This window comes from Galdieria sulphuraria (assembly GCF_000341285.1).
Source record: "Galdieria sulphuraria unplaced genomic scaffold scaf_8, whole genome shotgun sequence".
In the NCBI taxonomy this organism is placed as follows: Eukaryota; Rhodophyta; class Bangiophyceae; order Galdieriales; family Galdieriaceae; genus Galdieria; species Galdieria sulphuraria.
In genome coordinates, this window is record NW_005178467.1 from 212,912 (window position 1) to 235,213 (window position 22,302).

The 22,302-nt window shown below is 38.9% G+C and overlaps 14 protein-coding genes across 15 annotated transcripts; 6 read left to right on the forward strand and 8 right to left on the reverse strand.

Annotated features, from left to right (window-relative positions):
* Position 1: 1 nt before the first annotated feature.
* Positions 2-1,526, reverse strand: Gasu_14130 (mitochondrial carrier (BOU / S-adenosylmethionine carrier)). Its single transcript, XM_005707918.1, has 5 exons — positions 1,431-1,526; positions 1,054-1,375; positions 814-1,001; positions 540-757; positions 2-477 (listed from the first exon to the last, which is right to left on the reverse strand). The coding sequence occupies exons 1-5, from the start codon at positions 1,465-1,467 to the stop codon at positions 211-213; spliced, it is 1,032 nt and encodes a 343-aa protein (XP_005707975.1). The 5' UTR covers positions 1,468-1,526; the 3' UTR covers positions 2-210.
* On the forward strand, positions 1,427-2,864 carry Gasu_14140 (diphthamide synthase subunit DPH2). The gene has a single exon (XM_005707919.1). It carries the CDS (start codon positions 1,546-1,548, stop codon positions 2,794-2,796), a length of 1,251 nt encoding a protein of 416 aa, XP_005707976.1. The 5' UTR covers positions 1,427-1,545; the 3' UTR covers positions 2,797-2,864.
* Positions 2,865-2,871: 7 nt separating this feature from the next.
* Positions 2,872-4,016, reverse strand: Gasu_14150 (farnesyltransferase / geranylgeranyltransferase). Of its 2 annotated transcripts, XM_005707920.1 has the most exons (5): positions 3,910-4,016; positions 3,596-3,855; positions 3,389-3,535; positions 3,127-3,340; positions 2,872-3,071 (listed from the first exon to the last, which is right to left on the reverse strand). In XM_005707920.1, exons 1-5 carry the CDS (start codon positions 4,007-4,009, stop codon positions 2,929-2,931), a joined length of 864 nt encoding a protein of 287 aa, XP_005707977.1. In that variant the 5' UTR covers positions 4,010-4,016; the 3' UTR covers positions 2,872-2,928. The 2 variants fall into 2 exon arrangements, with proteins under 2 accessions (XP_005707977.1, XP_005707978.1); XM_005707921.1 differs by having other exon boundaries at positions 3,062-3,340.
* A 10-nt stretch (positions 4,017-4,026) lies between these two features.
* On the forward strand, positions 4,027-5,416 carry Gasu_14160 (phenylalanyl-tRNA synthetase alpha chain). Its single transcript, XM_005707922.1, has 4 exons — positions 4,027-4,435; positions 4,492-4,667; positions 4,720-5,045; positions 5,094-5,416. Exons 1-4 carry the CDS (start codon positions 4,031-4,033, stop codon positions 5,378-5,380), a joined length of 1,194 nt encoding a protein of 397 aa, XP_005707979.1. The 5' UTR covers positions 4,027-4,030; the 3' UTR covers positions 5,381-5,416.
* Positions 5,417-5,731: 315 nt separating this feature from the next.
* Positions 5,732-7,746, reverse strand: Gasu_14170 (malonyl-CoA decarboxylase). The gene has a single exon (XM_005707923.1). It carries the CDS (start codon positions 7,551-7,553, stop codon positions 5,769-5,771), a length of 1,785 nt encoding a protein of 594 aa, XP_005707980.1. The 5' UTR covers positions 7,554-7,746; the 3' UTR covers positions 5,732-5,768.
* A 780-nt stretch (positions 7,747-8,526) lies between these two features.
* On the forward strand, positions 8,527-9,462 carry Gasu_14180 (putative acetate transporter). Its single transcript, XM_005707924.1, has one exon. It carries the CDS (start codon positions 8,641-8,643, stop codon positions 9,373-9,375), a length of 735 nt encoding a protein of 244 aa, XP_005707981.1. The 5' UTR covers positions 8,527-8,640; the 3' UTR covers positions 9,376-9,462.
* Positions 9,463-10,006: 544 nt separating this feature from the next.
* Positions 10,007-13,258, forward strand: Gasu_14190 (DNA topoisomerase I). The gene is made up of 2 exons (XM_005707925.1): positions 10,007-10,480; positions 10,530-13,258. The coding sequence occupies exons 1-2, from the start codon at positions 10,184-10,186 to the stop codon at positions 13,074-13,076; spliced, it is 2,844 nt and encodes a 947-aa protein (XP_005707982.1). The 5' UTR covers positions 10,007-10,183; the 3' UTR covers positions 13,077-13,258.
* A 28-nt stretch (positions 13,259-13,286) lies between these two features.
* On the forward strand, positions 13,287-13,773 carry Gasu_14200 (uncharacterized protein). Its single transcript, XM_005707926.1, has 3 exons — positions 13,287-13,370; positions 13,417-13,538; positions 13,587-13,773. Exons 1-3 carry the CDS (start codon positions 13,335-13,337, stop codon positions 13,648-13,650), a joined length of 222 nt encoding a protein of 73 aa, XP_005707983.1. The 5' UTR covers positions 13,287-13,334; the 3' UTR covers positions 13,651-13,773.
* Positions 13,774-13,796: 23 nt separating this feature from the next.
* Gasu_14210 (molybdenum cofactor biosynthesis protein E) lies at positions 13,797-14,407 on the forward strand. The gene is made up of 5 exons (XM_005707927.1): positions 13,797-13,922; positions 13,973-14,095; positions 14,140-14,257; positions 14,311-14,348; positions 14,384-14,407. Exons 1-5 carry the CDS (start codon positions 13,818-13,820, stop codon positions 14,384-14,386), a joined length of 387 nt encoding a protein of 128 aa, XP_005707984.1. The 5' UTR covers positions 13,797-13,817; the 3' UTR covers positions 14,387-14,407.
* A 4-nt stretch (positions 14,408-14,411) lies between these two features.
* Gasu_14220 (magnesium chelatase subunit D) lies at positions 14,412-16,506 on the reverse strand. The gene has a single exon (XM_005707928.1). The coding sequence runs from the start codon at positions 16,487-16,489 to the stop codon at positions 14,456-14,458; it is 2,034 nt and encodes a 677-aa protein (XP_005707985.1). The 5' UTR covers positions 16,490-16,506; the 3' UTR covers positions 14,412-14,455.
* Positions 16,507-16,664: 158 nt separating this feature from the next.
* Gasu_14230 (3-oxoacyl-[acyl-carrier-protein] synthase II) lies at positions 16,665-18,356 on the reverse strand. Its single transcript, XM_005707929.1, has 3 exons — positions 17,528-18,356; positions 17,105-17,473; positions 16,665-17,050 (listed from the first exon to the last, which is right to left on the reverse strand). Exons 1-3 carry the CDS (start codon positions 18,320-18,322, stop codon positions 16,766-16,768), a joined length of 1,449 nt encoding a protein of 482 aa, XP_005707986.1. The 5' UTR covers positions 18,323-18,356; the 3' UTR covers positions 16,665-16,765.
* A 5-nt stretch (positions 18,357-18,361) lies between these two features.
* On the reverse strand, positions 18,362-19,416 carry Gasu_14240 (syntaxin 18). The gene has a single exon (XM_005707930.1). It carries the CDS (start codon positions 19,367-19,369, stop codon positions 18,476-18,478), a length of 894 nt encoding a protein of 297 aa, XP_005707987.1. The 5' UTR covers positions 19,370-19,416; the 3' UTR covers positions 18,362-18,475.
* Positions 19,417-19,421: 5 nt separating this feature from the next.
* Gasu_14250 (longevity assurance protein LAG1) lies at positions 19,422-20,646 on the reverse strand. Its single transcript, XM_005707931.1, has 3 exons — positions 19,897-20,646; positions 19,779-19,845; positions 19,422-19,720 (listed from the first exon to the last, which is right to left on the reverse strand). Exons 1-3 carry the CDS (start codon positions 20,571-20,573, stop codon positions 19,502-19,504), a joined length of 963 nt encoding a protein of 320 aa, XP_005707988.1. The 5' UTR covers positions 20,574-20,646; the 3' UTR covers positions 19,422-19,501.
* A 9-nt stretch (positions 20,647-20,655) lies between these two features.
* Positions 20,656-22,296, reverse strand: Gasu_14260 (ribose-phosphate pyrophosphokinase). The gene is made up of 2 exons (XM_005707932.1): positions 21,713-22,296; positions 20,656-21,658 (listed from the first exon to the last, which is right to left on the reverse strand). Exons 1-2 carry the CDS (start codon positions 22,135-22,137, stop codon positions 20,902-20,904), a joined length of 1,182 nt encoding a protein of 393 aa, XP_005707989.1. The 5' UTR covers positions 22,138-22,296; the 3' UTR covers positions 20,656-20,901.
* Between the last annotated feature and the right edge of the window lie 6 nt (positions 22,297-22,302).

Consider the following 22,302-nt stretch of genomic DNA (forward strand, 5'->3'; position numbering starts at 1 on the left):
GTAGGAAATTCCAATCTGCTCATTTTTTACTTATCTTTACAGCTAAATGACAGCACCTATTTCAATACCTAAACCAAGAAAAGTAAAGATATCTCTGATTGCGTAAATGTTTGCCTCTTGTCCCAAAACACACGCAAGTTTCGAACCTAAAAGTGGACAAACATGGACAACATCACTACTCAGAAACCGACCCAACACCAAAATTTCTCTTTACAAAATATGGTCTTCTTCAGTTTGCAGTTGCTTCGAAGTCTTTCCTGAATAAAGCACATGCTTACATGTGGCATACACGGTGAAGCAGATTGCAGCAGCAGGCTTTATCAAATTGACTTGGAAACTCTTGAAACTAATACAATTCCTACTTACCATATGAAATAAGATACGAGGTCGTATGCCGTGCAAAAACCCTCGAATTCCTTCTTCATAATAAATACTTTTCATCGCAGAAGTCATGTTTTTGTATCTTCTAGCTCCTCTCTACATCCATTTCTTTCAATCAATGTTCCTAAAATGATCAAAATCTCATAAATCCTACTCACCTCGCCTTGAGTCTGCAGTCTTGTACGAACCACATCGAACGGATTGGTAACTGCACTGGCACATGCACCTGCCATGGCACCTGCCAAGAGCTGACTTGTTACTGATAGCTCATCTGAAGCAATATTTCTCCATTTATGAATAACTTTTTTACAGCTTTCATAAACTGTGAAATGTATAGCTGTAAAAGGAACATTCATAATTAACGTCGTTTTGTAACCTTTGTTTCATATAAGTATCGCCATAAGTCGAAGATAAAACAAATTTAAAACGCACCAACAAAAAATGCAGAGGTCCCATGTTGCCTATACACCGTAGAAATACAGTGAAAAATATTCGAATAACAACTCGACTTTAACTGCATTCGTTGCTTCACCACATCAAAAGGCGCCATCATTCCATCTGCTACAATCGTAGCCAAACCTCCTGCAGCAGAAGTAGCGAGAGGATGGTGTTGACTGTTTCTAACTCAACGGCTCAACGCTAACTTTCCACACAAATAAAACGAATACATACTTGTTTCCACCAAAAGCTTCTTTTGCCGCTTCATATGTTGCAAAGTAAACGGCGTGTGCAGGACCAGCGCTTATTAACACCGCACTTACTCCTCTCCACAAGCGTGAAACACCTTCATGTAAGATAATGGAATGAACTGCCCTGAAAATGGATTGTTTCATATCCAAGGCAGACATATATGACTGCATTCGAGTTTTGATAGTATCAACTGGATACATGACGCTATGCTCTGCCATTCCTGCCGCAGCTCCAGCAGTCATATGTTCCCAAGCCGTCAAATCTTCGTCGTCTTCAGGTTCCAGAGCACTAGTTTCACGACGTCCTAAAAAACTTTACAGTTTACCTCTCCCAAGTTTTCAAATAAATGGTTTGCTCACTTTTTGAGACATTTTGGTCATTTTCGTACGCTGTCATGAAAAGCAAAGGAGAAAATTCTTCTAGTCGTGTAAACACTGACAAAAATCAATTCGTTTGTAAAACGTTGGAATAGCTATGTCTTGGTCAGAGAATCATTCCACTGATCAACAAAACTCTACAAACAACAACAACCCTTTAAGAGAAGGAACAAAAGTTGGTAATAGATGTAGTGATACTACGTCAGTTTCTGTTGTATCTAGGCCTAGTAAGCGGTCTACTCATTTGGCTAACAGAATTCCTGACGATATCCTCCTCAATCCTCAGTTGAACCAAGATATGCAGCTGCTTCCCCGCAACTATAACTTTGAAATACACAAAACAATATGGAGAATAAGACGTCAAAATGCCAAGAAAGTTGCTCTGCAAATGCCAGAAGGGCTTACCCTGTTTGCAACGGTCATTGCGAACATCTTAAGAAAATATGCCACAGTTCAACCTGTAATCTTAGGAGATGTAACTTATGGAGCGTGTTGTGTGGATGATTATACTGCAGTTATGTTAGGTTGTGATTTTCTGATACACTATGGGCATAGTTGTTTGATTCCTGTACAGGATTGCAAAATTCCTATCATGTATGTCTTCGTGAGTATACGGTTTCAAGTAGACCATCTTGTAGCTTGTTTGTTGAAGGAATTTTCACGAGACACTAAAATTGCACTCGTTGGTACTGTTCAATTCGTGTCAAGTCTTCCTGAAGCACGTGAAAAGTTGGAAGCTCAAGGTTTTCAAAATTTGTGTATTCCTCAGCGCAAGCCCTTGTCTCCAGGAGAAATACTGGGGTGTACTTCTCCTCATTTATCGGATATTGATGCCTTAGTATACGTAGCAGACGGTCGGTTTCATTTGGAGTCAATCATGATTTCCAATCCATCTGTTCCTGCGTATCGTCATGATCCATATTCGAAGATTCTCACCAGAGAGAGATATGATCATGAGAGAATGAAACAAGTTCGAGAGCAATCCATTGAGCAAGCGAGATATGCACAACGTTGGGGAGTTATTCTTGGAACATTGGGAAGACAGGGTTCTCTTAAAATATTGAGGCGACTTACTGATGCTCTCAAGGATGAAGGAAAGAAGTATACTGTAGTTTTGATCAGTGAACTGAGTCCTCATAGGTTATCTTTATTTTATGATTCTATTGATGTTTGGGTCCAAATAGCCTGTCCTCGATTATCGATTGACTGGGGTCACGAATACCAAAAGCCATTATTGACTTGTTACGAAGCCTTTGTTGCATTAGGAAAGTATCGTTGGCAATCGATATATCCAATGGATTATTATGCCAAAGATGGGAAGGAGTGGTCCAATTATTATGATGATTAACGCAGATATTCTTCAAGATTCTTTCAGTTGTTGACTCCAAAAGGAATAATGAAATGCATCTAATTCACTTTGTAACTGACTTCACAAGAGCCAAATGAGGAATAGAATCTTGAAGGTTTCATCCCTATTTACTTACTTACAAATGACTTGAGCTTCAGATACTTCACCTCTCGTCCTAAGAATATTGAACCAAGTAATCCATACCAATCTATTATGTTTTTGTTCTTCAAGTAAGTGTTGAACTGATTGTGTTATCGAGGGAAAGAGATGCCATTCTTCCATAAGAAGTAAACAAAAATGAGCATCAAACACTAGCAGCTATCGACTTACCATCATTGACAACTTTCCATAAATAGTACCAAGCACTTTCATTCATAAAAGATCTCTGCAACATCTCCCATGCATAAGAAGCTTCCGATTGTCGAAGTTCCAAAGAATTGACAGTTGTCCTCATATTCGAAAATAACGTAAAGTATCGATAATTCCACGCAGAATTATTGCGAAAGTCCATTTCCAAGAACTTTTTGGAAAAAGCTTCCTCATCCTAACTTGTTATTCAATAAACATTCACAAACATATCACTTTCACATACCAACACTTGAAAATGATCGACGACCCATTGTCGATGAGACCAAGCATGATAATTTTTGGCATCTTCGAGTAGAGTGATTTCAGTAAACTGCAGTTCTTGCAGTGGATTTTCCAAAAACGTACAAAGAAACCTTCTATGGAACCATATCTAACAGTGGAGAACAAATAAAAAGTTCAGTCTCCCGTTTCACAAAAAAAGGAAACTTACTTGGTAGTTTTTGGGGTTCTGCAAACATAATTCGTTGCATATCTCCAATTCCTGTTGAAATAACGAACACTGCTGAAGACTTTTTAATATTTGACGTCGAAAGTCCCAGCAACTGTAGTCTGCAGGATTGTTATAAATAGCTGCAAGAGATACTTTCAAAGCCCTTTCACTGTACTCTTTTCGTTTCAATAATATTCTGAAAAGTGCAGATATCCATAAAAAATCAATTTCGTACTTTATCGGTGCTGACCTTTCGGGTTCTAGTATTCATCCAAGTTTTGTGAAAGAATTCAAAAAAGAAGATATGAACTTACTTATATATTCCTCTATATCTTGTATGACATCTTGACATAATTCTAACAACGCTTTAGTGTCTGTTCTCAAGTCCAAGTCTTGAAAGTGGGATTGCGACATGCAACGACACTCGAATCCAAAATGACGACGATGGAAGAAGTTGTCATACAAGAGTTGGAGAAAAACTCGAGCATACCAGATACCGGTATATTTGCAAGGGAAAGAGGATTGGATCATTCGGTTCTCGTAGATAGTGTTCTGAAAAGTTTGATTGGACGTGAAATAGTGGAAGCAAAACCTATATCTCATGAATACTGGATTGTGACAGAGGAAGGACAAGAATATGCTTCAAGAGGTTCTCCAGAGTTGCAAACTTTTCAGTCAATCTGTCCTACACACGGTACTACAGTAGAAGAAATACAAAACAAGCTTGGAACAATTGGGAAACTGGGTATACAACAGTGCCTAAAGAGAGGTTGGTTGAAGTTGGATAAGGAAACCAAAAAATTATTCCCCCAAGTAACTCAAGTAATGGACGAAACTGCTGTAAGTACATGGGATATTCGTTCCTTGTTTTGAATCTATCTCTTATGATTGATTAGGAAAAACTTAGGCAGTTGGCTCTGAATCCTCAAGCAACAGACTTGAGTTTACAGGACGTAAAGGAACTCAAGTCCAGAAAGTTAGTCCAATCAAAGACACTTAAGACTTTTTGTGTACAAAAAGGTCGACGATTCTCTCAGTTTCATGAGCAAGTGGCTACGGATCTATCAAAGGAGTATCTTATCTCTTCATTCCTTTTAGCTTTGTGTTTTAAAGGACGTAAATAGGATGATCGAATCGGGGAGTTGGAGAAGTGCTTCCTTCAAGGAATATAATTTCGAAGCTAGTGGAAAGGCATTGACTGGAGGCTTCTTACATCCACTTATGAAAGTCCGGGAACAAATACGTTACATCTTCTTAGGAATGGGCTTTGAAGAGATGCCAACCAATCAATATGTTGAAAGCAGTTTTTGGAATTTTGATGCTCTTTTTCAACCTCAACAACATCCTGCGAGGGATGCACATGATACTTTCTTTTTATCGGATCCTGCTTTCTCCAAACCATGCAAGGATCGAGAATATGTCCATCGTGTTTGCAATGTTCATCAACAAGGTAAATATTTTCTTCAAACTATGCAGTAATGGAAATAAGCAGAGATAGGTGCCTATGGCTCGCTGGGTTATCGTTATCCTTGGTCAGAAATGGAGTCTCAAAAGAATATTTTACGAACACATACCACTGCAATATCGAGTAAAATGTTATATCATTTGGCACAAAAGGAAGATTTTGTTCCTAAGAAGTATTTTTCTATTGACCGCGTATTTCGTAATGAAAACTTGGATGCTACTCATCTGGCTGAATTTCATCAAATAGAAGGACTAATTGCTGATCGCAATTTGACCATTGGAGACTTGAAAGGAGTTATTCATTATTTCTTTTCGCAGTAAGTATTTGTTGGAAGTAATGAAGTCTTTTCAGTATTCATTGACAACCATATAGATTGGGAATGTCCCAACTCAAGTTCAAACCTACTTATAATCCTTATACGGAGCCTTCGATGGAAATATTTGCCTTTCATCAGGGACTAGGAAAGTGGGTTGAAGTAGGTAATTCTGGTGTTTTCCGACCAGAAATGTTATTGCCTATGAAGTTGCCTGAAGATGTTACTATAATAGCTTGGGGTCTCTCATTGGAACGTCCTACAATGATACTTTATGGAGTACGAAATATTCGAGAATTGTTTGGTCACAAAGTGGATATAGAAGCCATTCAAAATTATCCTTTATGCCGTTTGGGAATAGAATGAAACAAAAATTATCCTACAAAAGTATATTTCTATAATGAAGAAGCACAGTGATGGGGATCTACTAGATTGGCCAACTGTTGCAAACGTATGGCTTCTTCTGCAACTGCCAAGTTATCATTTTCATAGAAGTTTAATATGTTCTTTTCTTGTTCTTTTTGTTTGTAACGATAATTCACCGTGATACCCAAACTTTGTCGCAATCTTCTTCTCGATAAATCTGCCATAAAGTTGATACGATATAATTCCGCTCCATTACTAAAATGCATTCTCGCAACGGAATCCAAACAACGCATTCTTCTTCCTTTGGCATTCAGAAGGAAATAACTTACAAGTTTCATGAGAGTCTCCTTTCCTCTTATAAGTCTTTGTTCTAACTGAGCTATTTGTTTTACATGATGGGGATCTTGTGTTGAACTTTTCAGCCAATTCAAAATATCTTCTACAACAGCTGCGTCTCGACTAGTTAATACGAGCGTGTCCCATTCATCTCCTTCAATCACTTTGGAATAAAGCTTCATTTGATGGAAAAGCCAAGGTACAAAATATGGAATAGGAGATAATGTATAAATATCACCCAAATATTTGGAATTTTCTCTCAACTCTGTAGTAATAATATGATTGATAAATTGTTGTTCCATGCCTAGTCCTCCTATAAATGAACGAACTCGAATATGATTAATAACGGCAATAGAATGTTGTGCTCTCTTATCCACTGAAGCTATACTTGTCTTTAAAATACTTTCATCGTTGATTGGAATGCTACTGGCAAAATGAAAATGTAGAGTCCCTAGTGAATAAGAAGGAATCAACTTGTGTTTTAGATTATAAAATCGATAGCCTCTGTACAGACGATCCACCAAGTCGTGCATAGTACGACGAATACCCCATTCCTCACGCCAATCATTCAAAGTAAACATCAAAGAACGACCGTTCGACTCCAGAGAACCAGATTCAAAGACAAGCAAATCTGATTGAAGCATTTGTTCACAAATTTGATTGACATGATATCTCAACTGACGTCCGCTGCAGCCTTGTAGACTTATGGCATTCCTATTCAAAGATAACGTTCCTCTTAAAAATAAAAGGGCCATGAATCCTTCATTCGAATTGAGTATCCTCCAAAGCACTTTAAATACAGGGGAAGTCATCATTTCTCTAGCAACAAGTAACGGATCTGAATTCATATCCAAAGCACTGTGCAGTGAATATTCTCCTGCTTCTGTTTGCTCTTCTAGCAAAGAAATATCCAAATCTTGAAAACATTTAGTTGATTCTGAAAAGAAAGAAGCTTCTTGAGTCCACTGACTAACACGTTTCAACCTTTCCAACACTTCCAATTCTGACAAGGTAAAGTCCTGCATAAAATTCTGAACAAGTCTTGCTCTTGGTTCCAAAAGTAACTTGTTCATATGATGAGCAAGAAGATTGGCAACATGCTGACAAAATATTTCCTGATATTTCCTCGTCGAGGAAACCCAAGGACTTATATCGACCTGCTCGCTTGCAAACATTGCCCTTACTTGCGATATGAGTCTTCTGTCTGACTCTTCTTCATCTTTTTGCTTAAAATTGGAAACCTTGACTTTACTATAGTCATTTGTTGACTTGCTAGTTTCGACTTTTAGAGTGGCGCGCTTCATCAACGACTGTACGTATTTCGTGGCCAACTCACTGGGCAACATTCTCTCTTGACTCGAACAAGAGTCTTTTGCCACGACAGAAAAACGATCGAAAACAATCTTACGACTTTGCTTCTCGACATACTTTGTTCGTGCTAGCGAAACTAAAGAGTCAGTAAAGGATCTCAGGCGCATAACTACAACTAAAACGTTATTCCACTATCAATCCCAGACTCTCAACTCAAGACTTGACTAACAGTTAGTACAAAAAGGAAGGTTGGCTAGTGTGGCAATAGACTAACATGGAGTCGTCTCTTGACTAAATGGTACAAATAGAAGCTAAGGCAATCAATTAATCAATTGTACCAGAATACTCTCAATGCAATGGAAATGCAACAGTGACGAACCGATGTGAAGACGAAAATGTTTTCTTTCGTGAGATATCTTTTCACATATTGTAGATCTGTTCCACAAAACTTTTTGGAAACTACTTTGAATCTCGCAAGGAAGCCTATCCCTGTATCTAAAAGGGTGCCTCAGTCAAAGAACTGTTTTGCAAAAGAAACTCAAAGCCATATCTGAAATATTTCACTAGTAACTATATGAAGAATATTAAAGTTTTTAATTTGAAGCTTTCTTGAGAGAGGTAAGTAATATTGGGCTTTATTCGTAAATTCGTTGACGTAGAAGCCATTTAATTATAGATATGTAAAAGATTCAGATGAGATATCAAACTGTTGTATGTGGGCAACCTTTTCAGAGTTCTCAAGCAGTAGGGAGAATATATTTATTAGTATTATCTGAAGGAAGAAGACTCTGTTATCATATCATTTGCTCTTGTGGTGTCCCTGTACTTTGTAGCGTATAGACATGTTTCCACTATTATTTCCCATTTTTATATGTGATGTTCTTATATAATACGAATCCTTTCTTAGGAATATATATATATATATATATATATATATTGATATGTTTGCTTGTGTGTATTGAATTTTATTTTCAAGTCTAGTCACCACTTGAATGGCTCTCAAGTGATATTTTAAGCGGATGAATCTAATGTAGAAAGGGATAGAAGGGTTAATGTTTCTCTATCGGTAAAACTCCGTCGGCTAGTAGCTTGTTCGCCCATGCTAGAAAACCAGTCCATTGTAAAAGCAAGACAAAGAAGGAATGCACCATCTGAGCAGCCATAGACTTGAAACTATTCTGTGCATTTGGTTTTCAAGACAGCAAGACGTCTTTTGGATTTTTATCTAGATTTTTGATCACTTGTTATTCGAATATGGAACAGCACGAGAGTGATGTGGAGTTCGCAAAGAATGAAAATTATGTCAATGTGGAAGACTTGAAAGAGATATCACACACACCAAGGAAGAAAACCTTTAGACATCTTTTTGGAGACCCTATTCCTCTTGGTCTTGCTGCTTTTGCAGGCCCTACTCTCGTCTTGAACCTTATTTTAACCGGAGCACTACCTTCAGAAATCAGTAATATGATTATTGGACCTGCTTTCTTTTACGGAGGACTTGGTCAAGCTATAGCTAGTATATGGTGTCTTATTACAGGCAATTCCTATGGTGCTATTAATTTCGCTACATATAGTTCGCTTTGGTTGTCTTTGGCTTCCTTGGACGAACTCCAAGCAGAAGATATTTTGAAGTTTGGTAGTGACGAAGGAAAGGTTAATGGCATATTTCTTGTGCAATATGCAGTAATGACCTTTATTCTGATGGTTGGCGCAATGAGTATCAATTTGGTATTTGTTGTTACCAAGTTAGCTCTCTTCTTAAGTATTTGCTTATTATCTGCGGAAAACTTTCGTGGAGACTCAACTGTTCCTGCTGGAGTATTTGGATGCATTGCTGGTATTCTTGCTTGGTACTCTTGTTCTGCATTCGTCATCAACAATTCATTTCAGTGTTCGGTGCTTCCAATATTTCCACTAGGAAGGGAGTGGATGCAGAAGCTAACCCAGTATTTACCATGGTCATCACAACAATGGCCTCCTCCTTTATAGGAACAATCATTAAGATGGAATTATTTGTTTGAATTGTTTTGATAGATTGTCTTTGTTCTGGAGAGAATTAAATGACTCATTGCATTTCATATTCTATCACTTTTATATCATGACTCTGCATTAAGTTGTTGAATGGTGACATGAAGAACTCAAGCCCATTTCAATTCGTTTACACATTTGAAATTGCGGGAGAGGATGTCTAACCTTTTGACGACTAGTCAAAGTCTTCTCTATTTCAACAAGGAAATAAGTGTAACCATTCAAGGAAAGAATAAGAGAAATAGGAATTGAGAGCAGTTTCACACTGTTCTTTCAATAACCCTAATTACCCGCTTGACGTTGTGAGGACGGAACCCACTGGCCGCGAGTCTTGAGTTCTGACCCCTTCGTCGAGTACTCTTATCCTTTCTTGTCTTTCCGTGGGTTTCCAGGAAAAAGAAACCGGATATTTTATCCTTTGAACACGATCCTTCTCCCTTTTTCTTGAGTTTGGATATTCTTATTTCCTTGCCTTCCCTTGCGTAACTTAGCCGCTGTCTTTCATCTCATAGGTACCAAGGCACTGGTAGGTATACGTATTTGGAAAGGGAAATAGTCGTAGGCGTCTCAAGTCGTCGCTCCTAACCCAGCTTCATTTTTGCAAGTGCAACTTTGCAGAGTATGTTCTGTTAAAGTGGAGACTGTAAAGTCTCAACTTGCCTCTAGTGTGGTGGGTTTGACTTGAGAAGCTTGAAACTGAACAGATTATTTATTTGAAGAGCTATAAATTGTATAAAGATTTTTCAAATTGAATTGGAAATTGAGGCATATGTCATATCACACCTTTCGGGTATTCTGTTTCACCTGTTTGCATAGACACTATGTCGTTCATACAAAACCTTTTGATGTCTATGTCATAGCAAAACGTTTTTCCAAAGCTTCTCTTCAGTTTTCGTCAAGTCGTTCTTTGTCGTTGGGTATACCTCGTCGAAAGTTCTCTTTGCAGCACTCCAAGCATTTACCGTTTATTCAAACTCTCGAAGCAAGTCAAACGAGAGAAAAGAGTGGTAGACATTCCGAAAAGAAAAAAACTGAAAGGAAAAAAGCGAAGTCGTCACCCACCAAGGTACGTGTTGATTTGCTTTCAAGCTGACTACGTTTTATGCGCCAACTAGGAAAAGAAAAAAGAGTCGGTGGGACTAGTGATAGTTGAATCGCCTGCAAAGGCAAAGACTATTCAAAAGTTTCTACCGGAGAGATACATTGTGGACTCTTGTATGGGTCATATTAGAAACTTACCAGAGTCAGCAAAGGAAATACCTGATGAACTTAAGAAACTTCCTTGGGCTCGCTTAGGGGTGAACGTGGAAAATAATTTTGAACCTATATACACAATTTCAAAAGATAAAAGTAAAGTTGTCGATCACTTGAAGGAATTGGTTAACTCTTGTGACGAGTTGATACTTGCGACTGATGAAGACCGCGAAGGAGAAGCGATTGCATGGCATCTCGTTCAAGTATTGCAACCGAAAGTACCTTACAAACGAGCTGTGTTCCATGAAATAACCAAAGAGGCGATAATTGAATCTTTTGAGAACTTACGCGATGTGCATATGAATCTCGTTCACGCTCAGGAAGCGAGACGTATTCTCGATCGCCTGGTTGGGTTTACTCTATCTCCTATTTTATGGAAAAAAATTGCTCCAAGACTTTCGGCTGGTAGAGTTCAAAGTGTTGCATTAGCTATGATTGTTCAAAGAGAACTGGAACGAATAACATTTCGTCAAAGTTCTTTCTATAATATTGTAGCAAAACTTGCGCTGTCTCCACAGTATGAAATCAATGAAATGAAAGAAGGGTTAACGGCATGGCTGTTGGCGTTCAATGGCAAGCGGCTTGCAACTGGAAAAGACTTCGATCCTACCACTGGAGATCTGAAGAAGGAAAGCATAGAAGAAGGTATCATTCATATGGACCTGCAATTTGCTGAGAATCTTTTAGAAAGAATGATGGAAAGCGGTGTAACTTGGAAAGTAAAATCTGTTGAAAAACGGAAACTCAGTCGAAAAGCCCCTGTACCCTTCATTACATCCACACTTCAACAAGAATCTAGTCGTCGTCTTGGTTTTACAGCAGGAGAGACCATGCGTTTGGCACAAGATTTGTATGAACAAGGATTCATTACCTACATGAGAACGGATAGTCCAACTCTTTCTAATCAAGCCAAAATTGCTGCACAAAAATGTATCGTAGAACAGTTTGGTAGAGATTTTCTTCAAGATGCTGCATCGAGCAACAACTCGCCAAAGGTATCGAAGTTAGCCCAGGAAGCACATGAAGCAATCAGACCCGCGGGAACCAGTTTTCTTTCTCCCGTCCAAGTGGTCAATCAAGTAAGCCCTAAGCATCAGAAGCTTTATGAACTTATCTACCGTCGTACATTGGCATCTCAAATGAAGAATGCAGAATTTTTTGTAACAAGTGTGAATATCGATTCTATTTTAGAAGATGGAAGTATTGCAACTTTTCATACTTCCGGTAGAACCCTCGTATTTGAAGGTTATTTGAAAGCATTTAATGAAGTTTATGGAATAGAGGAAAATTTTGATGACTTGGACGATAGTCCTTTGTCTATGCATAATAAGAATCTACCAGCGTTACATGAAGGACAGGAATTGTATTCGTTTCACTTGGAACCTATTATGCACTCCACGAAACCGCCACCACGATATACGGAAGCTGCATTGATTAAAGCATTAGAAGCAGAAGGAGTTGGACGACCAAGTACATATGCATCTATTCTGGAAACTTTGGTAGAAAGGAAATATGTTCATCGCGAAAGAAGTAAGGGAAAGTCACGTACTAGTCTCGTTCCATGTCTTTCTGCAGTTTCTGTAGTCAACCTATTGAATAAGCACTTTCCTGAAGTGACGGATCCTCAATTCACTGCTTCGATGGAGGAGGCATTGGATAATATAGCTAATGGAAAAGCAGATCATATTGAATATTTGCGCTCCTACTTTTTGGGAGAATATGGTCTTCAAGAAAAGGCCAAAGAAAAAGAGAAGAATATTGATAGTCAGGAGGTCCGTATACTTAGTCTTCCCATCCGACATGAAAATGCAAATGAAAGTGTCCAAGTAAAGGTGGGTCCCTATGGTCCGTATATAGAATTGATAGGAAATTCAACAAAGAAACTAAATATTTTGAATGAAATGTCTCCGGAAGAGTTATGCTCCAAAACCATCCAAGAACTTGTCGAAGAAAGAAAAGGAAAATTTCTCGGTTATGACCCTGAAAGTGGTCATGCACTTTTCTTAAAGAAAGGCCGGTTTGGTTGGTTTCTGCAGTTGGTTGAGGATAACTTATCACCAGAGAGTGAGGGGGAGTTGGAAATGGAGGAAGAAGCTCAAAAGAGACGAGTAATAAAAAATGTTCGTTTGCCTGCTAATGTAAATGTTGAGTCGTTAGATTTGGCGAATGGCTTGAAATGGTTATCATTACCAAGAGTTCTTGGGATAGACCCTCACACGGGTAAAGAAGTTGTTGCCAGTGTTGGTCCTTTTGGTCCTTATGTTGGATGTGATGGGAAATATATTAGTTTGAAGTCAGGTATGGCATCCGTATTTGAGATTGACTTGAAGACTGCTGTAGAATTGATATCAAATCCCGTAACATATCAGAATCGAAAGAAAGGCAATGGTTCTAAACGACAATATTAAATATGAAATATTTCCATCAAAAAAAAGAGACCAAGTAGTTGTAGGAAAAACAAAGCTCTGATGGCCACATCTTTTGGGTTCTAGTCGTACATAATGTTCACAATGCAAATACAATCGGATAATTCTCAAGTCTTCAGAAACAACTTACATTTTTTATGAGATATAAAGGGAATTGGACTTTTCATATGGAAAGGTAGTCAGTCCGACAAATAACAAGTCAAATTGATGATGATTGATTGAAGACCACGACAGAAGACGATGGCTCCCGTGAAAGAGATTCGAGGTCCCTACTTGGTAAGAAAGAAAATATTTTTGAAAACTTCGTTTCTTATTTGAAAAGGTTGGGGCCATAATAGGTGGAGCTTTGTTATTTGTGGTTCCTGCTGCTGTCGTACCCATATTTTCTCGTCGAAATAAGAGAAATTGGCAACAGTACAGACAAGAAAGACTGGAAGAAGAAAGGTGAAGGAATTATTCTCTCAATGAATCGCTCTGACCACAAGTCTATAGAACTCGTCGACTCGAAGGGGAGAAAAATATATCAGGTACCGGACAAGAAAATACCATTGAGTAGATAAGTTCAGGATAGATAATACTAGTTGCAAGAATAGGAAGTTGGATAAATGTTTTAGATATCAAGTAAATTTCTCGTTTCTTTGTAAGTTTCAGCTCCGTTAAGAAATTGCCTAAGCATTTTGTACTTTCATAATTGTAACAGCAGGAGACGGCTGTGAGCTATTCATGGAGCATTCCTTCATATCTGAAGATGGAAGACAAGTATTTGTCTTGACGTCGGACACTCTATCCGTTGAAAAAGTAACTGAGTCTGTGTCTGCGTCGGAATCGGTTAGAGCAGCGTTGATGATTCGTTGAAAGTGAATGAACTTTTCTTTCAGGGCGCCATCGCCTCTTTTTGTGGTATCACCCGAAAATACAACCATGGAAAGGAAGTAAAGTTTCTAGAATATGAGTCATATTTTGCAATGGCTCTTTCTGAGTTGAGAAAGCTTGCTGAAGAGGTACTTGGACCGTGCCATTTGTACTATGCAACTGAATTATGCAGATACGCTCTCACTGGAAAGTTGAAGGGATCTCGATATGGCATCGGCTTGGAAGAGTAGGTGTTGGAGAAATAAGTGTGGTAATAGCAGTTTCCTCTGTCCATAGGAAAGAAGCTTTGGGTAAGGAAAGTTTCTTTGTCTCTTCACTCGTTGTGTTCACTGTTTTATTTAAGAAGCTTGCCATTTTGCCATAGACCAGTTGAAAGCAAGAGTTCCCATATGGAAAAAAGAATATTTTGTGAATAGTGAACCTGAATGGCGCCAAAACTCAGAGTTTCAAAGTTGCCGTACTTTTGCAGAATAGAGTTGGACTTTTTCTCAGAAATTACTTTTTATGCTTGAAATAACTTGTCCCGCTAGGGAAGCTACTGCAGAGTCAGTGGCTTTGGGAAGATAGTTGTAATTTCCGTTCGCGGCATTTGCGATCTCTTTTGCGATACCTGTTGACACAAATTTGTTCTCTGTATCAATACAAAGCAATTTGACTTTTGCTAGTGCTGCTATTTTCCTAGCCATATCTAAGACTTCTTGTTTCAATTCAGCTTTGCTCTTTTTGGTATCAGGGGCTTCTCCTAAGCTTTGCGAAAGTGAAATATTTGCTCTACCATCGCTAATGAGTACAATGATTGCTTGTCCCACGTCTCCACTACTAAGAGCCTGAATTCCCACTTTTGAAGCGAGAAACAATCCATGCGTTAGAGGAGAACCTCCACCACAAGGCATGGTCTCCATCCTCCTTTTGGCCATGGCCACTGAACGAGTGGGTGGAAGAAGTACCTGTGCATTCTCACCTTGAAAAGAAATAAGAGAAATCTTGTCACGAGACTCATATGCAGATGATAAAAGCCGTATTGCTGCCCCTTTTGCAGCATTCATTCGGTTCAAAGCCATCGAACCCGAGGCATCAACTAGGAAAATAACCAAAGTTCCAGCCTTCTTAGACATCTTCTTAATGCGAATATCCTGATTTCTGATATACACACGACGGTCGTTGGATGACGTGATATCCATGTAACGTTCCCTTCTTATCTTCTGAAGAGGAGCTGCTGCTCGTAAAGTAGCGTCTAATGCTATTCTCCAAGTATCGCCACGAGGCAATACAGGCTTTATATAACGACCTCTGTCGAATGAATATATTTTACCCCGCTTCCCACTACGACCGCTGTTTTGTTTTGAGGCAAACTGGAGTAAATTGGGATCCACAATACCTCCTTCAGGATCAAATAAAAACTCTTCTGGAACCTGAAAATTGGTTTCTTCTTGTTCTTTAGTCTCCGTTTCTTCTTCTTCTTCTTCTTCATTGTCTGAAGAGGAAGGGGGCGGAGGTGGTGCAGACTTGGGTTCTGGAGCTGACTGCTGTTCATTATTCAGAAGAGACATTGCTCGTGGAACAAGAACAAGTTTCACCGCTGTTCGAAGATCCTCTTCCGATACATAGTCTCGGTTATCCAAGGCGGCAGAGGCCTTTGCAGCTTCTACTGCGAACACTTCACCGCGATGACCAATACATTGACCTCGAGACGCTTCTGTACACAAGTATTCTATTTGTTCTTTCGTAACAACAACATCATTCAAAAACTCTCTGGAAAAAATGATCCTCGATGCCATCTCTTGTGTTTCTTCATTGAATTGGCTAATCAACTCTTGTCGCTGATCAGCAAACATGTTACTCATATTCACTGCCTCTATACGTTGATCTTGTGTGAGTGGTTCATTGTCAACTGAAAGAGAAATAGCAAATCTATCCAAAACATGGGGTCTTATTTCTCCCTCTTCGACATTGTATGTGGCAATAAACAAAGGCTCACATGGATAAGTCACAGAGAATCCTTCACGTTCTACAACGACCTGTCCATCTGCCAATACACCAAGAAGAATATTGACTATCGAGTCGTCCAACAGATTGAGTTCATCCACGTAAAGCACACTTCTGTTGGCCTTTGCCAGAATACCTGGTTGAAAAACAGGTTCACCTCGACTTAAAGACTCTTCAATATCTACAGAACCCAACAATCTATCTTCTGTTACGTTAAGAGGAATTTGAACAAAATATGGTTTCATAACAACGACGTCATCCGAATTACTCTGTGGAGCTTGATTGCAAAAAGAACCTTTCTGCACTTCAATAGGCGGCAGAAGTGCGTGTATCGCTCGTGCCATAATAGACTTTCCTGTTCCCCTTCTTCCTGACAAAATGATGCCTCTCAAGTTCTTATTGACAGCTGCAAGTAACAAAGCAACTTTCACTGCATCTTGACCGACAACTGCCGCAAGAGGAAAGTCATCAACTCTTGTGTCCTCTAAAACCTTCGGAGTTTTGGCTTTTTCTGAAAAGCCTCTTTCTGAAGGCATCGCAGCTAGACAATGAGTCGTTGTAAGTAACTGTTTCCAGATAGAATTCAAAGAAACTTTGCACTTCCGAGGCAACCACGAGCATTTGGCTAGCTGTTTTGTTCTATTAAAACTACATATACACTTCTGGCAGTTGTATTTTAGACAAGTGGAATCAGCGTAAAAGGCAATCACTCTATTTCCCTTACGTTTCATTGCCAATCCAAAAAAAAATATTTTGATAGACAGCATTTGGAAAATATTTAAAAGGTGGAAATGAAACCATCTTATTTTAGACTATTGATCATATGCACCGAACACAACTACACTATTGTGACCGCCAAACCCAAAAGAGTTGCTCATAGCTACTCGAACTCTATGTTCTTTGGCAACATTTGGAACAACGTCCATATCTACTTCAGGATCCAATTTTTCAACGTTCAAAGTTGGATGGAGCTTTCCAGTTTGTATTGCTTTAACAGTTGCAATTGCTTCAAGTGCGCCTGCCGCACCTAAACCATGGCCTATTAAAGACTTTGTAGAATTCAATTTTACTCGGTCCTTGTAATCTTTAAAAATAGACTATAGAAAACATATTGATATATAAGAAATTAATGATGCAAAATATAAACTTACTCGAATAGCCCGAAACTCAGCAATATCTCCTAATGGAGTGGACGTTGCATGGGCATTGATATAGTCTACATCTGCAATATTTATACCCGAATCTTGCACAGCCAATTCCATGCACTTTATCACGCCGTGTCCTTCAGGGTGAGGCTCTGTGATATGATAAGCATCACAAGTATGAGCACCTCCAAGATATTCACAAAGAATAGGAGCTTCTCGCCTGAGAGCATGTTCTAAACTCTCTAAAACTAAAACACCGCAACCTTCTCCCATTACAAAACCATCTCTTTCGGTATCCCAAGGTCTGCATGCTTTCGTGGGGTCTTCATTTCGTTTCGATAATGCTCTACAAGCAATAAAACCAGTAAGACCAATCTGAACAATTCAAGTCCACAAAATAGAATAGCAAAACAAATAATCAAAACTTACGGGAGTCAATGCAGCTTCAGAACCTCCAGTTACAATCATTTCAGCTTCGCCTCGTTGAATATGCATTGCTGCATTGTTTATCGCATGATTGGACGTCGCACAAGCACTTGAGATGGAATAGTTGGGACCCATAAATCCGGTCTCAATTGCAACCATTGCAGAACCCAAGTTACATATTGAATTAGGAATAAAAAATGGTGATATTCTATCGAATTCGTCTGCCAAAAGTTTCCCAACTCCATCTGTAAAAGATATCAAACCTCCCATTCCACTTCCAATGATAACACCGCAACGTTCTTTTCGAAGCTTTGAAAAAGATTCAGAACCTATAGCAACACCTGCATGATCCAACGCCAACTTAGAAGCCGCCACAGAATAGCAAATAACTGGATCCATTCTCCTTGCTAACTTTGGGGACAAGTATTTATTGGCTTGAAAGTTTTCAGGTGTTATTTCGCCTCCTATTTTTGTTGAATATTCATCAACTGGAAACTTCTCAATCCGCTTTATCCCACTTTTTCCGGCAAGCAGGTTATCATAGAAGAGATCTACATCCGTTCCAAAACAGGAAACTACACCCATTCCTGTCACTACAACCCTCTTCCTGGGACCATCCTTTCCGTTATCTCTATAGTATGTCTGCATCTTCAAGCCGGCAAAGTTCTTTCGACATCTCAAGTTCCCTATTCGTAGTCCATACTTTCTTTGTAAAGTTCTTGACTGTTTAGAAAAAGTAACCTGGATTTGAAAAGCTGCAAGATAATTGGTTTTCCAAGTACAACTACTGTCGATCATCTATTCCTCAAAGTTTTTAACGAACCAAAAAAGTAGAAATAACGAGTGGCAACACACTTCTAAGACGACTAGGTACGACGGCCTTCCCGCTCAAAATAACGTATACCACTAAAAATTGTTGATAATGAATTGAAATCGGCCCATTTCAAAAGCTTAAGATATCCAATGAAGAAAGAGCAACGAAAAAGTTGCAATAAGTATACAAAATATCCAGTAAAAATTCCACGACGAGCTTTTCTTGGATAACCGTTTCAGTTCCTTATTACCTTTTTGAACATTTTCCAGGCTTTGTATGGCATCATGATATAAGGACTCAATCTCCTCCGCTTGTTCCGATAACTTCATAGATAAAACCTGATTAAGTGAAGCTATCTCAACAGCTTGTCTCTCTACGCTTTTCACTTGCTCTAACGTTTCCATAAGTTCTAGTAGCATAGTTTGATTCTCTCCTTCCCATAAAAGTTGCTTTTGTCCTTGACTTTTTAGACCTTGTGGAAGCTCGTCCATCTTGTTTCGGGAGTTTGAATTCTCAATGGCCTTCCTTGATAACGGTCTTTCTGTATTATTACTTGTATTCGTCTTCTGAGTTATACGAGGGTCTACGGAGGCTGTAATACTCACTACTCTTTGAGTACGTAAAGCGGAAAAATCTTCTTCTACGGTCCGAAGTAGCTCCATCAACGAGGAAATAACACCAAGCCTATATGCACGCAAGCAAGACTCCTTTGCTTCCTTTGGATGATCATCCGTAGTGACTAGATTCTTCAGTTGCATCAAAAGTGAAAAACTTTCCTTCAGGTTCTTCGAAACATATGCTTCAAAAGAGTCTCTTTCCTTTTCAGACATGACCAAGTTTCCCGTAGTGAACATAAGATACTTTCGTCGTTTGGAGGAAATATATTCTTTTGTTGAGTTTATCTTTTGGTGTGTTTCCAACGCCAAAGCAACAAACTCACTACAATTAGGCTTCCTTCGTTCCCAACTAGGGAAGTTTTCACCGTAACCAAGTGTTTGTAAAACATTTCTAAACTCTGGAGTACGGTCCATAGGCAAGAATGCCACATTAATATTCTGAATACAACAACAGGGTTGCCATTATCAACATCATAACATCAAACGATAACCAAATTTATTATTCAATCATGTTTCTGTATGAAATGTTAACATGTTATACTTTTTTCAACCGTCTTTTTCGTCTTCCTCTTCATCATCGCTACGAATGTCTCCACCATCCTGCCTTAGTGCCTCCGTCGAAGCTGATAACGAACGATACACCATTTTCAGAATAAGTGAAAACCAAAAACAGTGCAAAAGTTGTAAAACTATGAGCGCAATTAAACATAAGAAATAATGTAACAAATAAAACTGCCAATGAGCAGCCCAATAGTTAAAGGAAGGCTAAGTTCAGTTCTTTAGTATTTCAACTTCAAGACGAAAAGCAAACAAAAGCGCATACCTTTTCCAGTACCATACGCAACGAGTCCACAGCCACTGACCAAACGATTCTGGGATAAATGACCAGCCTTTACTTTTCGTTAAGCTACCAATAAACTCATTGAAATAACTTTTGTTACCTTGTCAAATAAAAAACAATCGCAAAGAATGAAAATACGTAGATATCCGCATTCCACCTTACATAATACAACACTTTCGCCAGATATAAAAGAATGTCACTCGCATCATGTATACAAAGAATGTAAAGTCCGATTCGGACATATCCAAATATATAGCTTATCAATACTAAAAATACAGTACTACCATGGTGTATTACAAACTCCAGAAAGTCAGAGCGCCTCGTGTCAAAAGAGAGAAACAACAAAGCGCCACAGTAATAACCTGCTTCCATAAGATAATAACTCCTAAACAGAGTACTCATAGGAGCCGGAAATGGAGTCCAAAACTCTCTGATAATGGTATCTCGAGGGTCTATTGTCCAGTTTTCTTGGGTGATAACTACAACGCCATACCAGAACGAGAATATATAAAACACGGTATAGAAAATGTTTTCGCAAATTTTTCGTCTTCGACTGGGTGCGAACTTTGAGAACCACAGTGGAAGCAACTTGTTCTGTAACACGAATCGGAGGGCTGCTGCCATAACGGTAATACACAATACAATGAAGAAATCCTTTGATCGAAGAAAAGGATTGAGCGTGTGGACAGGTCTCTCCTCTTTCAAAACCTGCTCTTGTTTTATAATATTGATAATTTCTCTTAAACCATCAAAAACTTTGTGGTACTTGAGCGCCATATCAACTCAACAATTGTTGCTTCCGTAGGCAAAATGAATCCGTTCGAAATTAAATTATCGATGAAATCTCGGCCGTAAAGTTCTTCAAGTTGGTATGTTTATGAATCCACCATGGTTTTGAAAACATGAAATACTTCAAGATCTAGAAACCTTTTTCTATCGTTATTTATGTTTGAAGATAATAAACTTCAACTCTTATTGACCGCAAAAGACATTTGGGAACTTTCAATGACAAAGAGAACTTACGCTTCCCATTAACAAAAACCAAAACTAAGTATTTCAAGCACGTTCTCAGATTTCTACTTTAATAGATACAAATCCTATCCTATCAATATAACGAATCCTCATGTACTCTCCATATTGTTTCTCCTAACAACGAAGCAACATTCACAATGCGCAACTGGGGGAATCTCTTCTCCTTCGGCACTTGAATAGTATTTGTGACTATGACTTCCTCAAACACACCACTGGAAAGTCGCTCAATTGCAGCTCCAGAAAAAACAGCATGAGTAGCGACAGCAAAAACTCTCTTTGCTCCATTCTCCCTCAAGCTTTTGGCAGCTTCCGCTATTGTTCCTCCAGTATCGATCATATCGTCCACTAAAACTGCTGTTCGACCCCTTACATCTCCTATAAGATTAAGAACCTTTGCGATATTATGTTGTTCTCTTCTTTTATCAATTATTGCCAGAGGTGCATCGTTTAGTTGTTTTGCAAAAGCACGAGCTCTAGCGACTCCACCGACGTCTGGAGCAACAACGACCATATCACTAGGACAATTCTTCAAAAGATACTCAACAAGACAAGGAGAGGCGAATATGTGATCCAAGGGAATATCAAAGAAACCACAAGTTTGTGGAGAGTGAATATCCATAACTATAACTCGATCGGCCCCAGCTTCACAAATCATATTTGCCACCAACTTGGACGCCAAAGCTTCTCTTCTCTTCGTATCTGGATCTACAAGTCGGTCTGCTCTTGCATAGCCATAGTAGGGTAAAACTGCAGTCACTTGTGAAGCATGTGCTCTACGACAGGCGTCAATCATCAAGAGTAGTTCTATTAAGTGATCATTTGCTGGATAACTGAAGCAAGCCAAGTAAATAAAGGCTTAAACATATTTTAGAAGTGGAACATACCACGTGGACTGTAACAAGAATACTGAGCAACCACGAACTGATTCTTCCAAACGAACATAGATTTCACCGTCAGAAAAGCGCTTTCTCATAATAGGGCTTAGTTCTGGTTTGCCCAAATACTTGGCAACTTCGCTTGCTAATTCAGTGTTTGAAGAACCTGAATAAATACGTATTTTATGACTACCGAAACTCAGACCACCATAGTGTTTTTCTTCTGTGGACAAGTCTGAAAGAGCAGATGTTTCTATAGATTCTGGTACAGTTACTGGACTGTAGGTTGACGTTAATGGTGACAAGGTTTCTTTTCTTACGTCAGAATGATGTTTATCATTTTCCACACAAGACAACGGCCAAACTCTACGATATGCACGACGAAGACGAAACCAAGAAGTAGATGAAGGAAAAGAAGACGAGAGATTTTGCATTCGCTCCAGGCACTTCCCTTGTTTCAGTGGTACACAACAATGTATATAGCAACAAACGACTCTTTTATGCTTGGTATATTTCATCAGTACGTGGCTTCCCACAACAACTTGTGACAATCCGTTGTGTACCAAAATCGACAATTCTTTGGGAAGTAGAACTGTTTG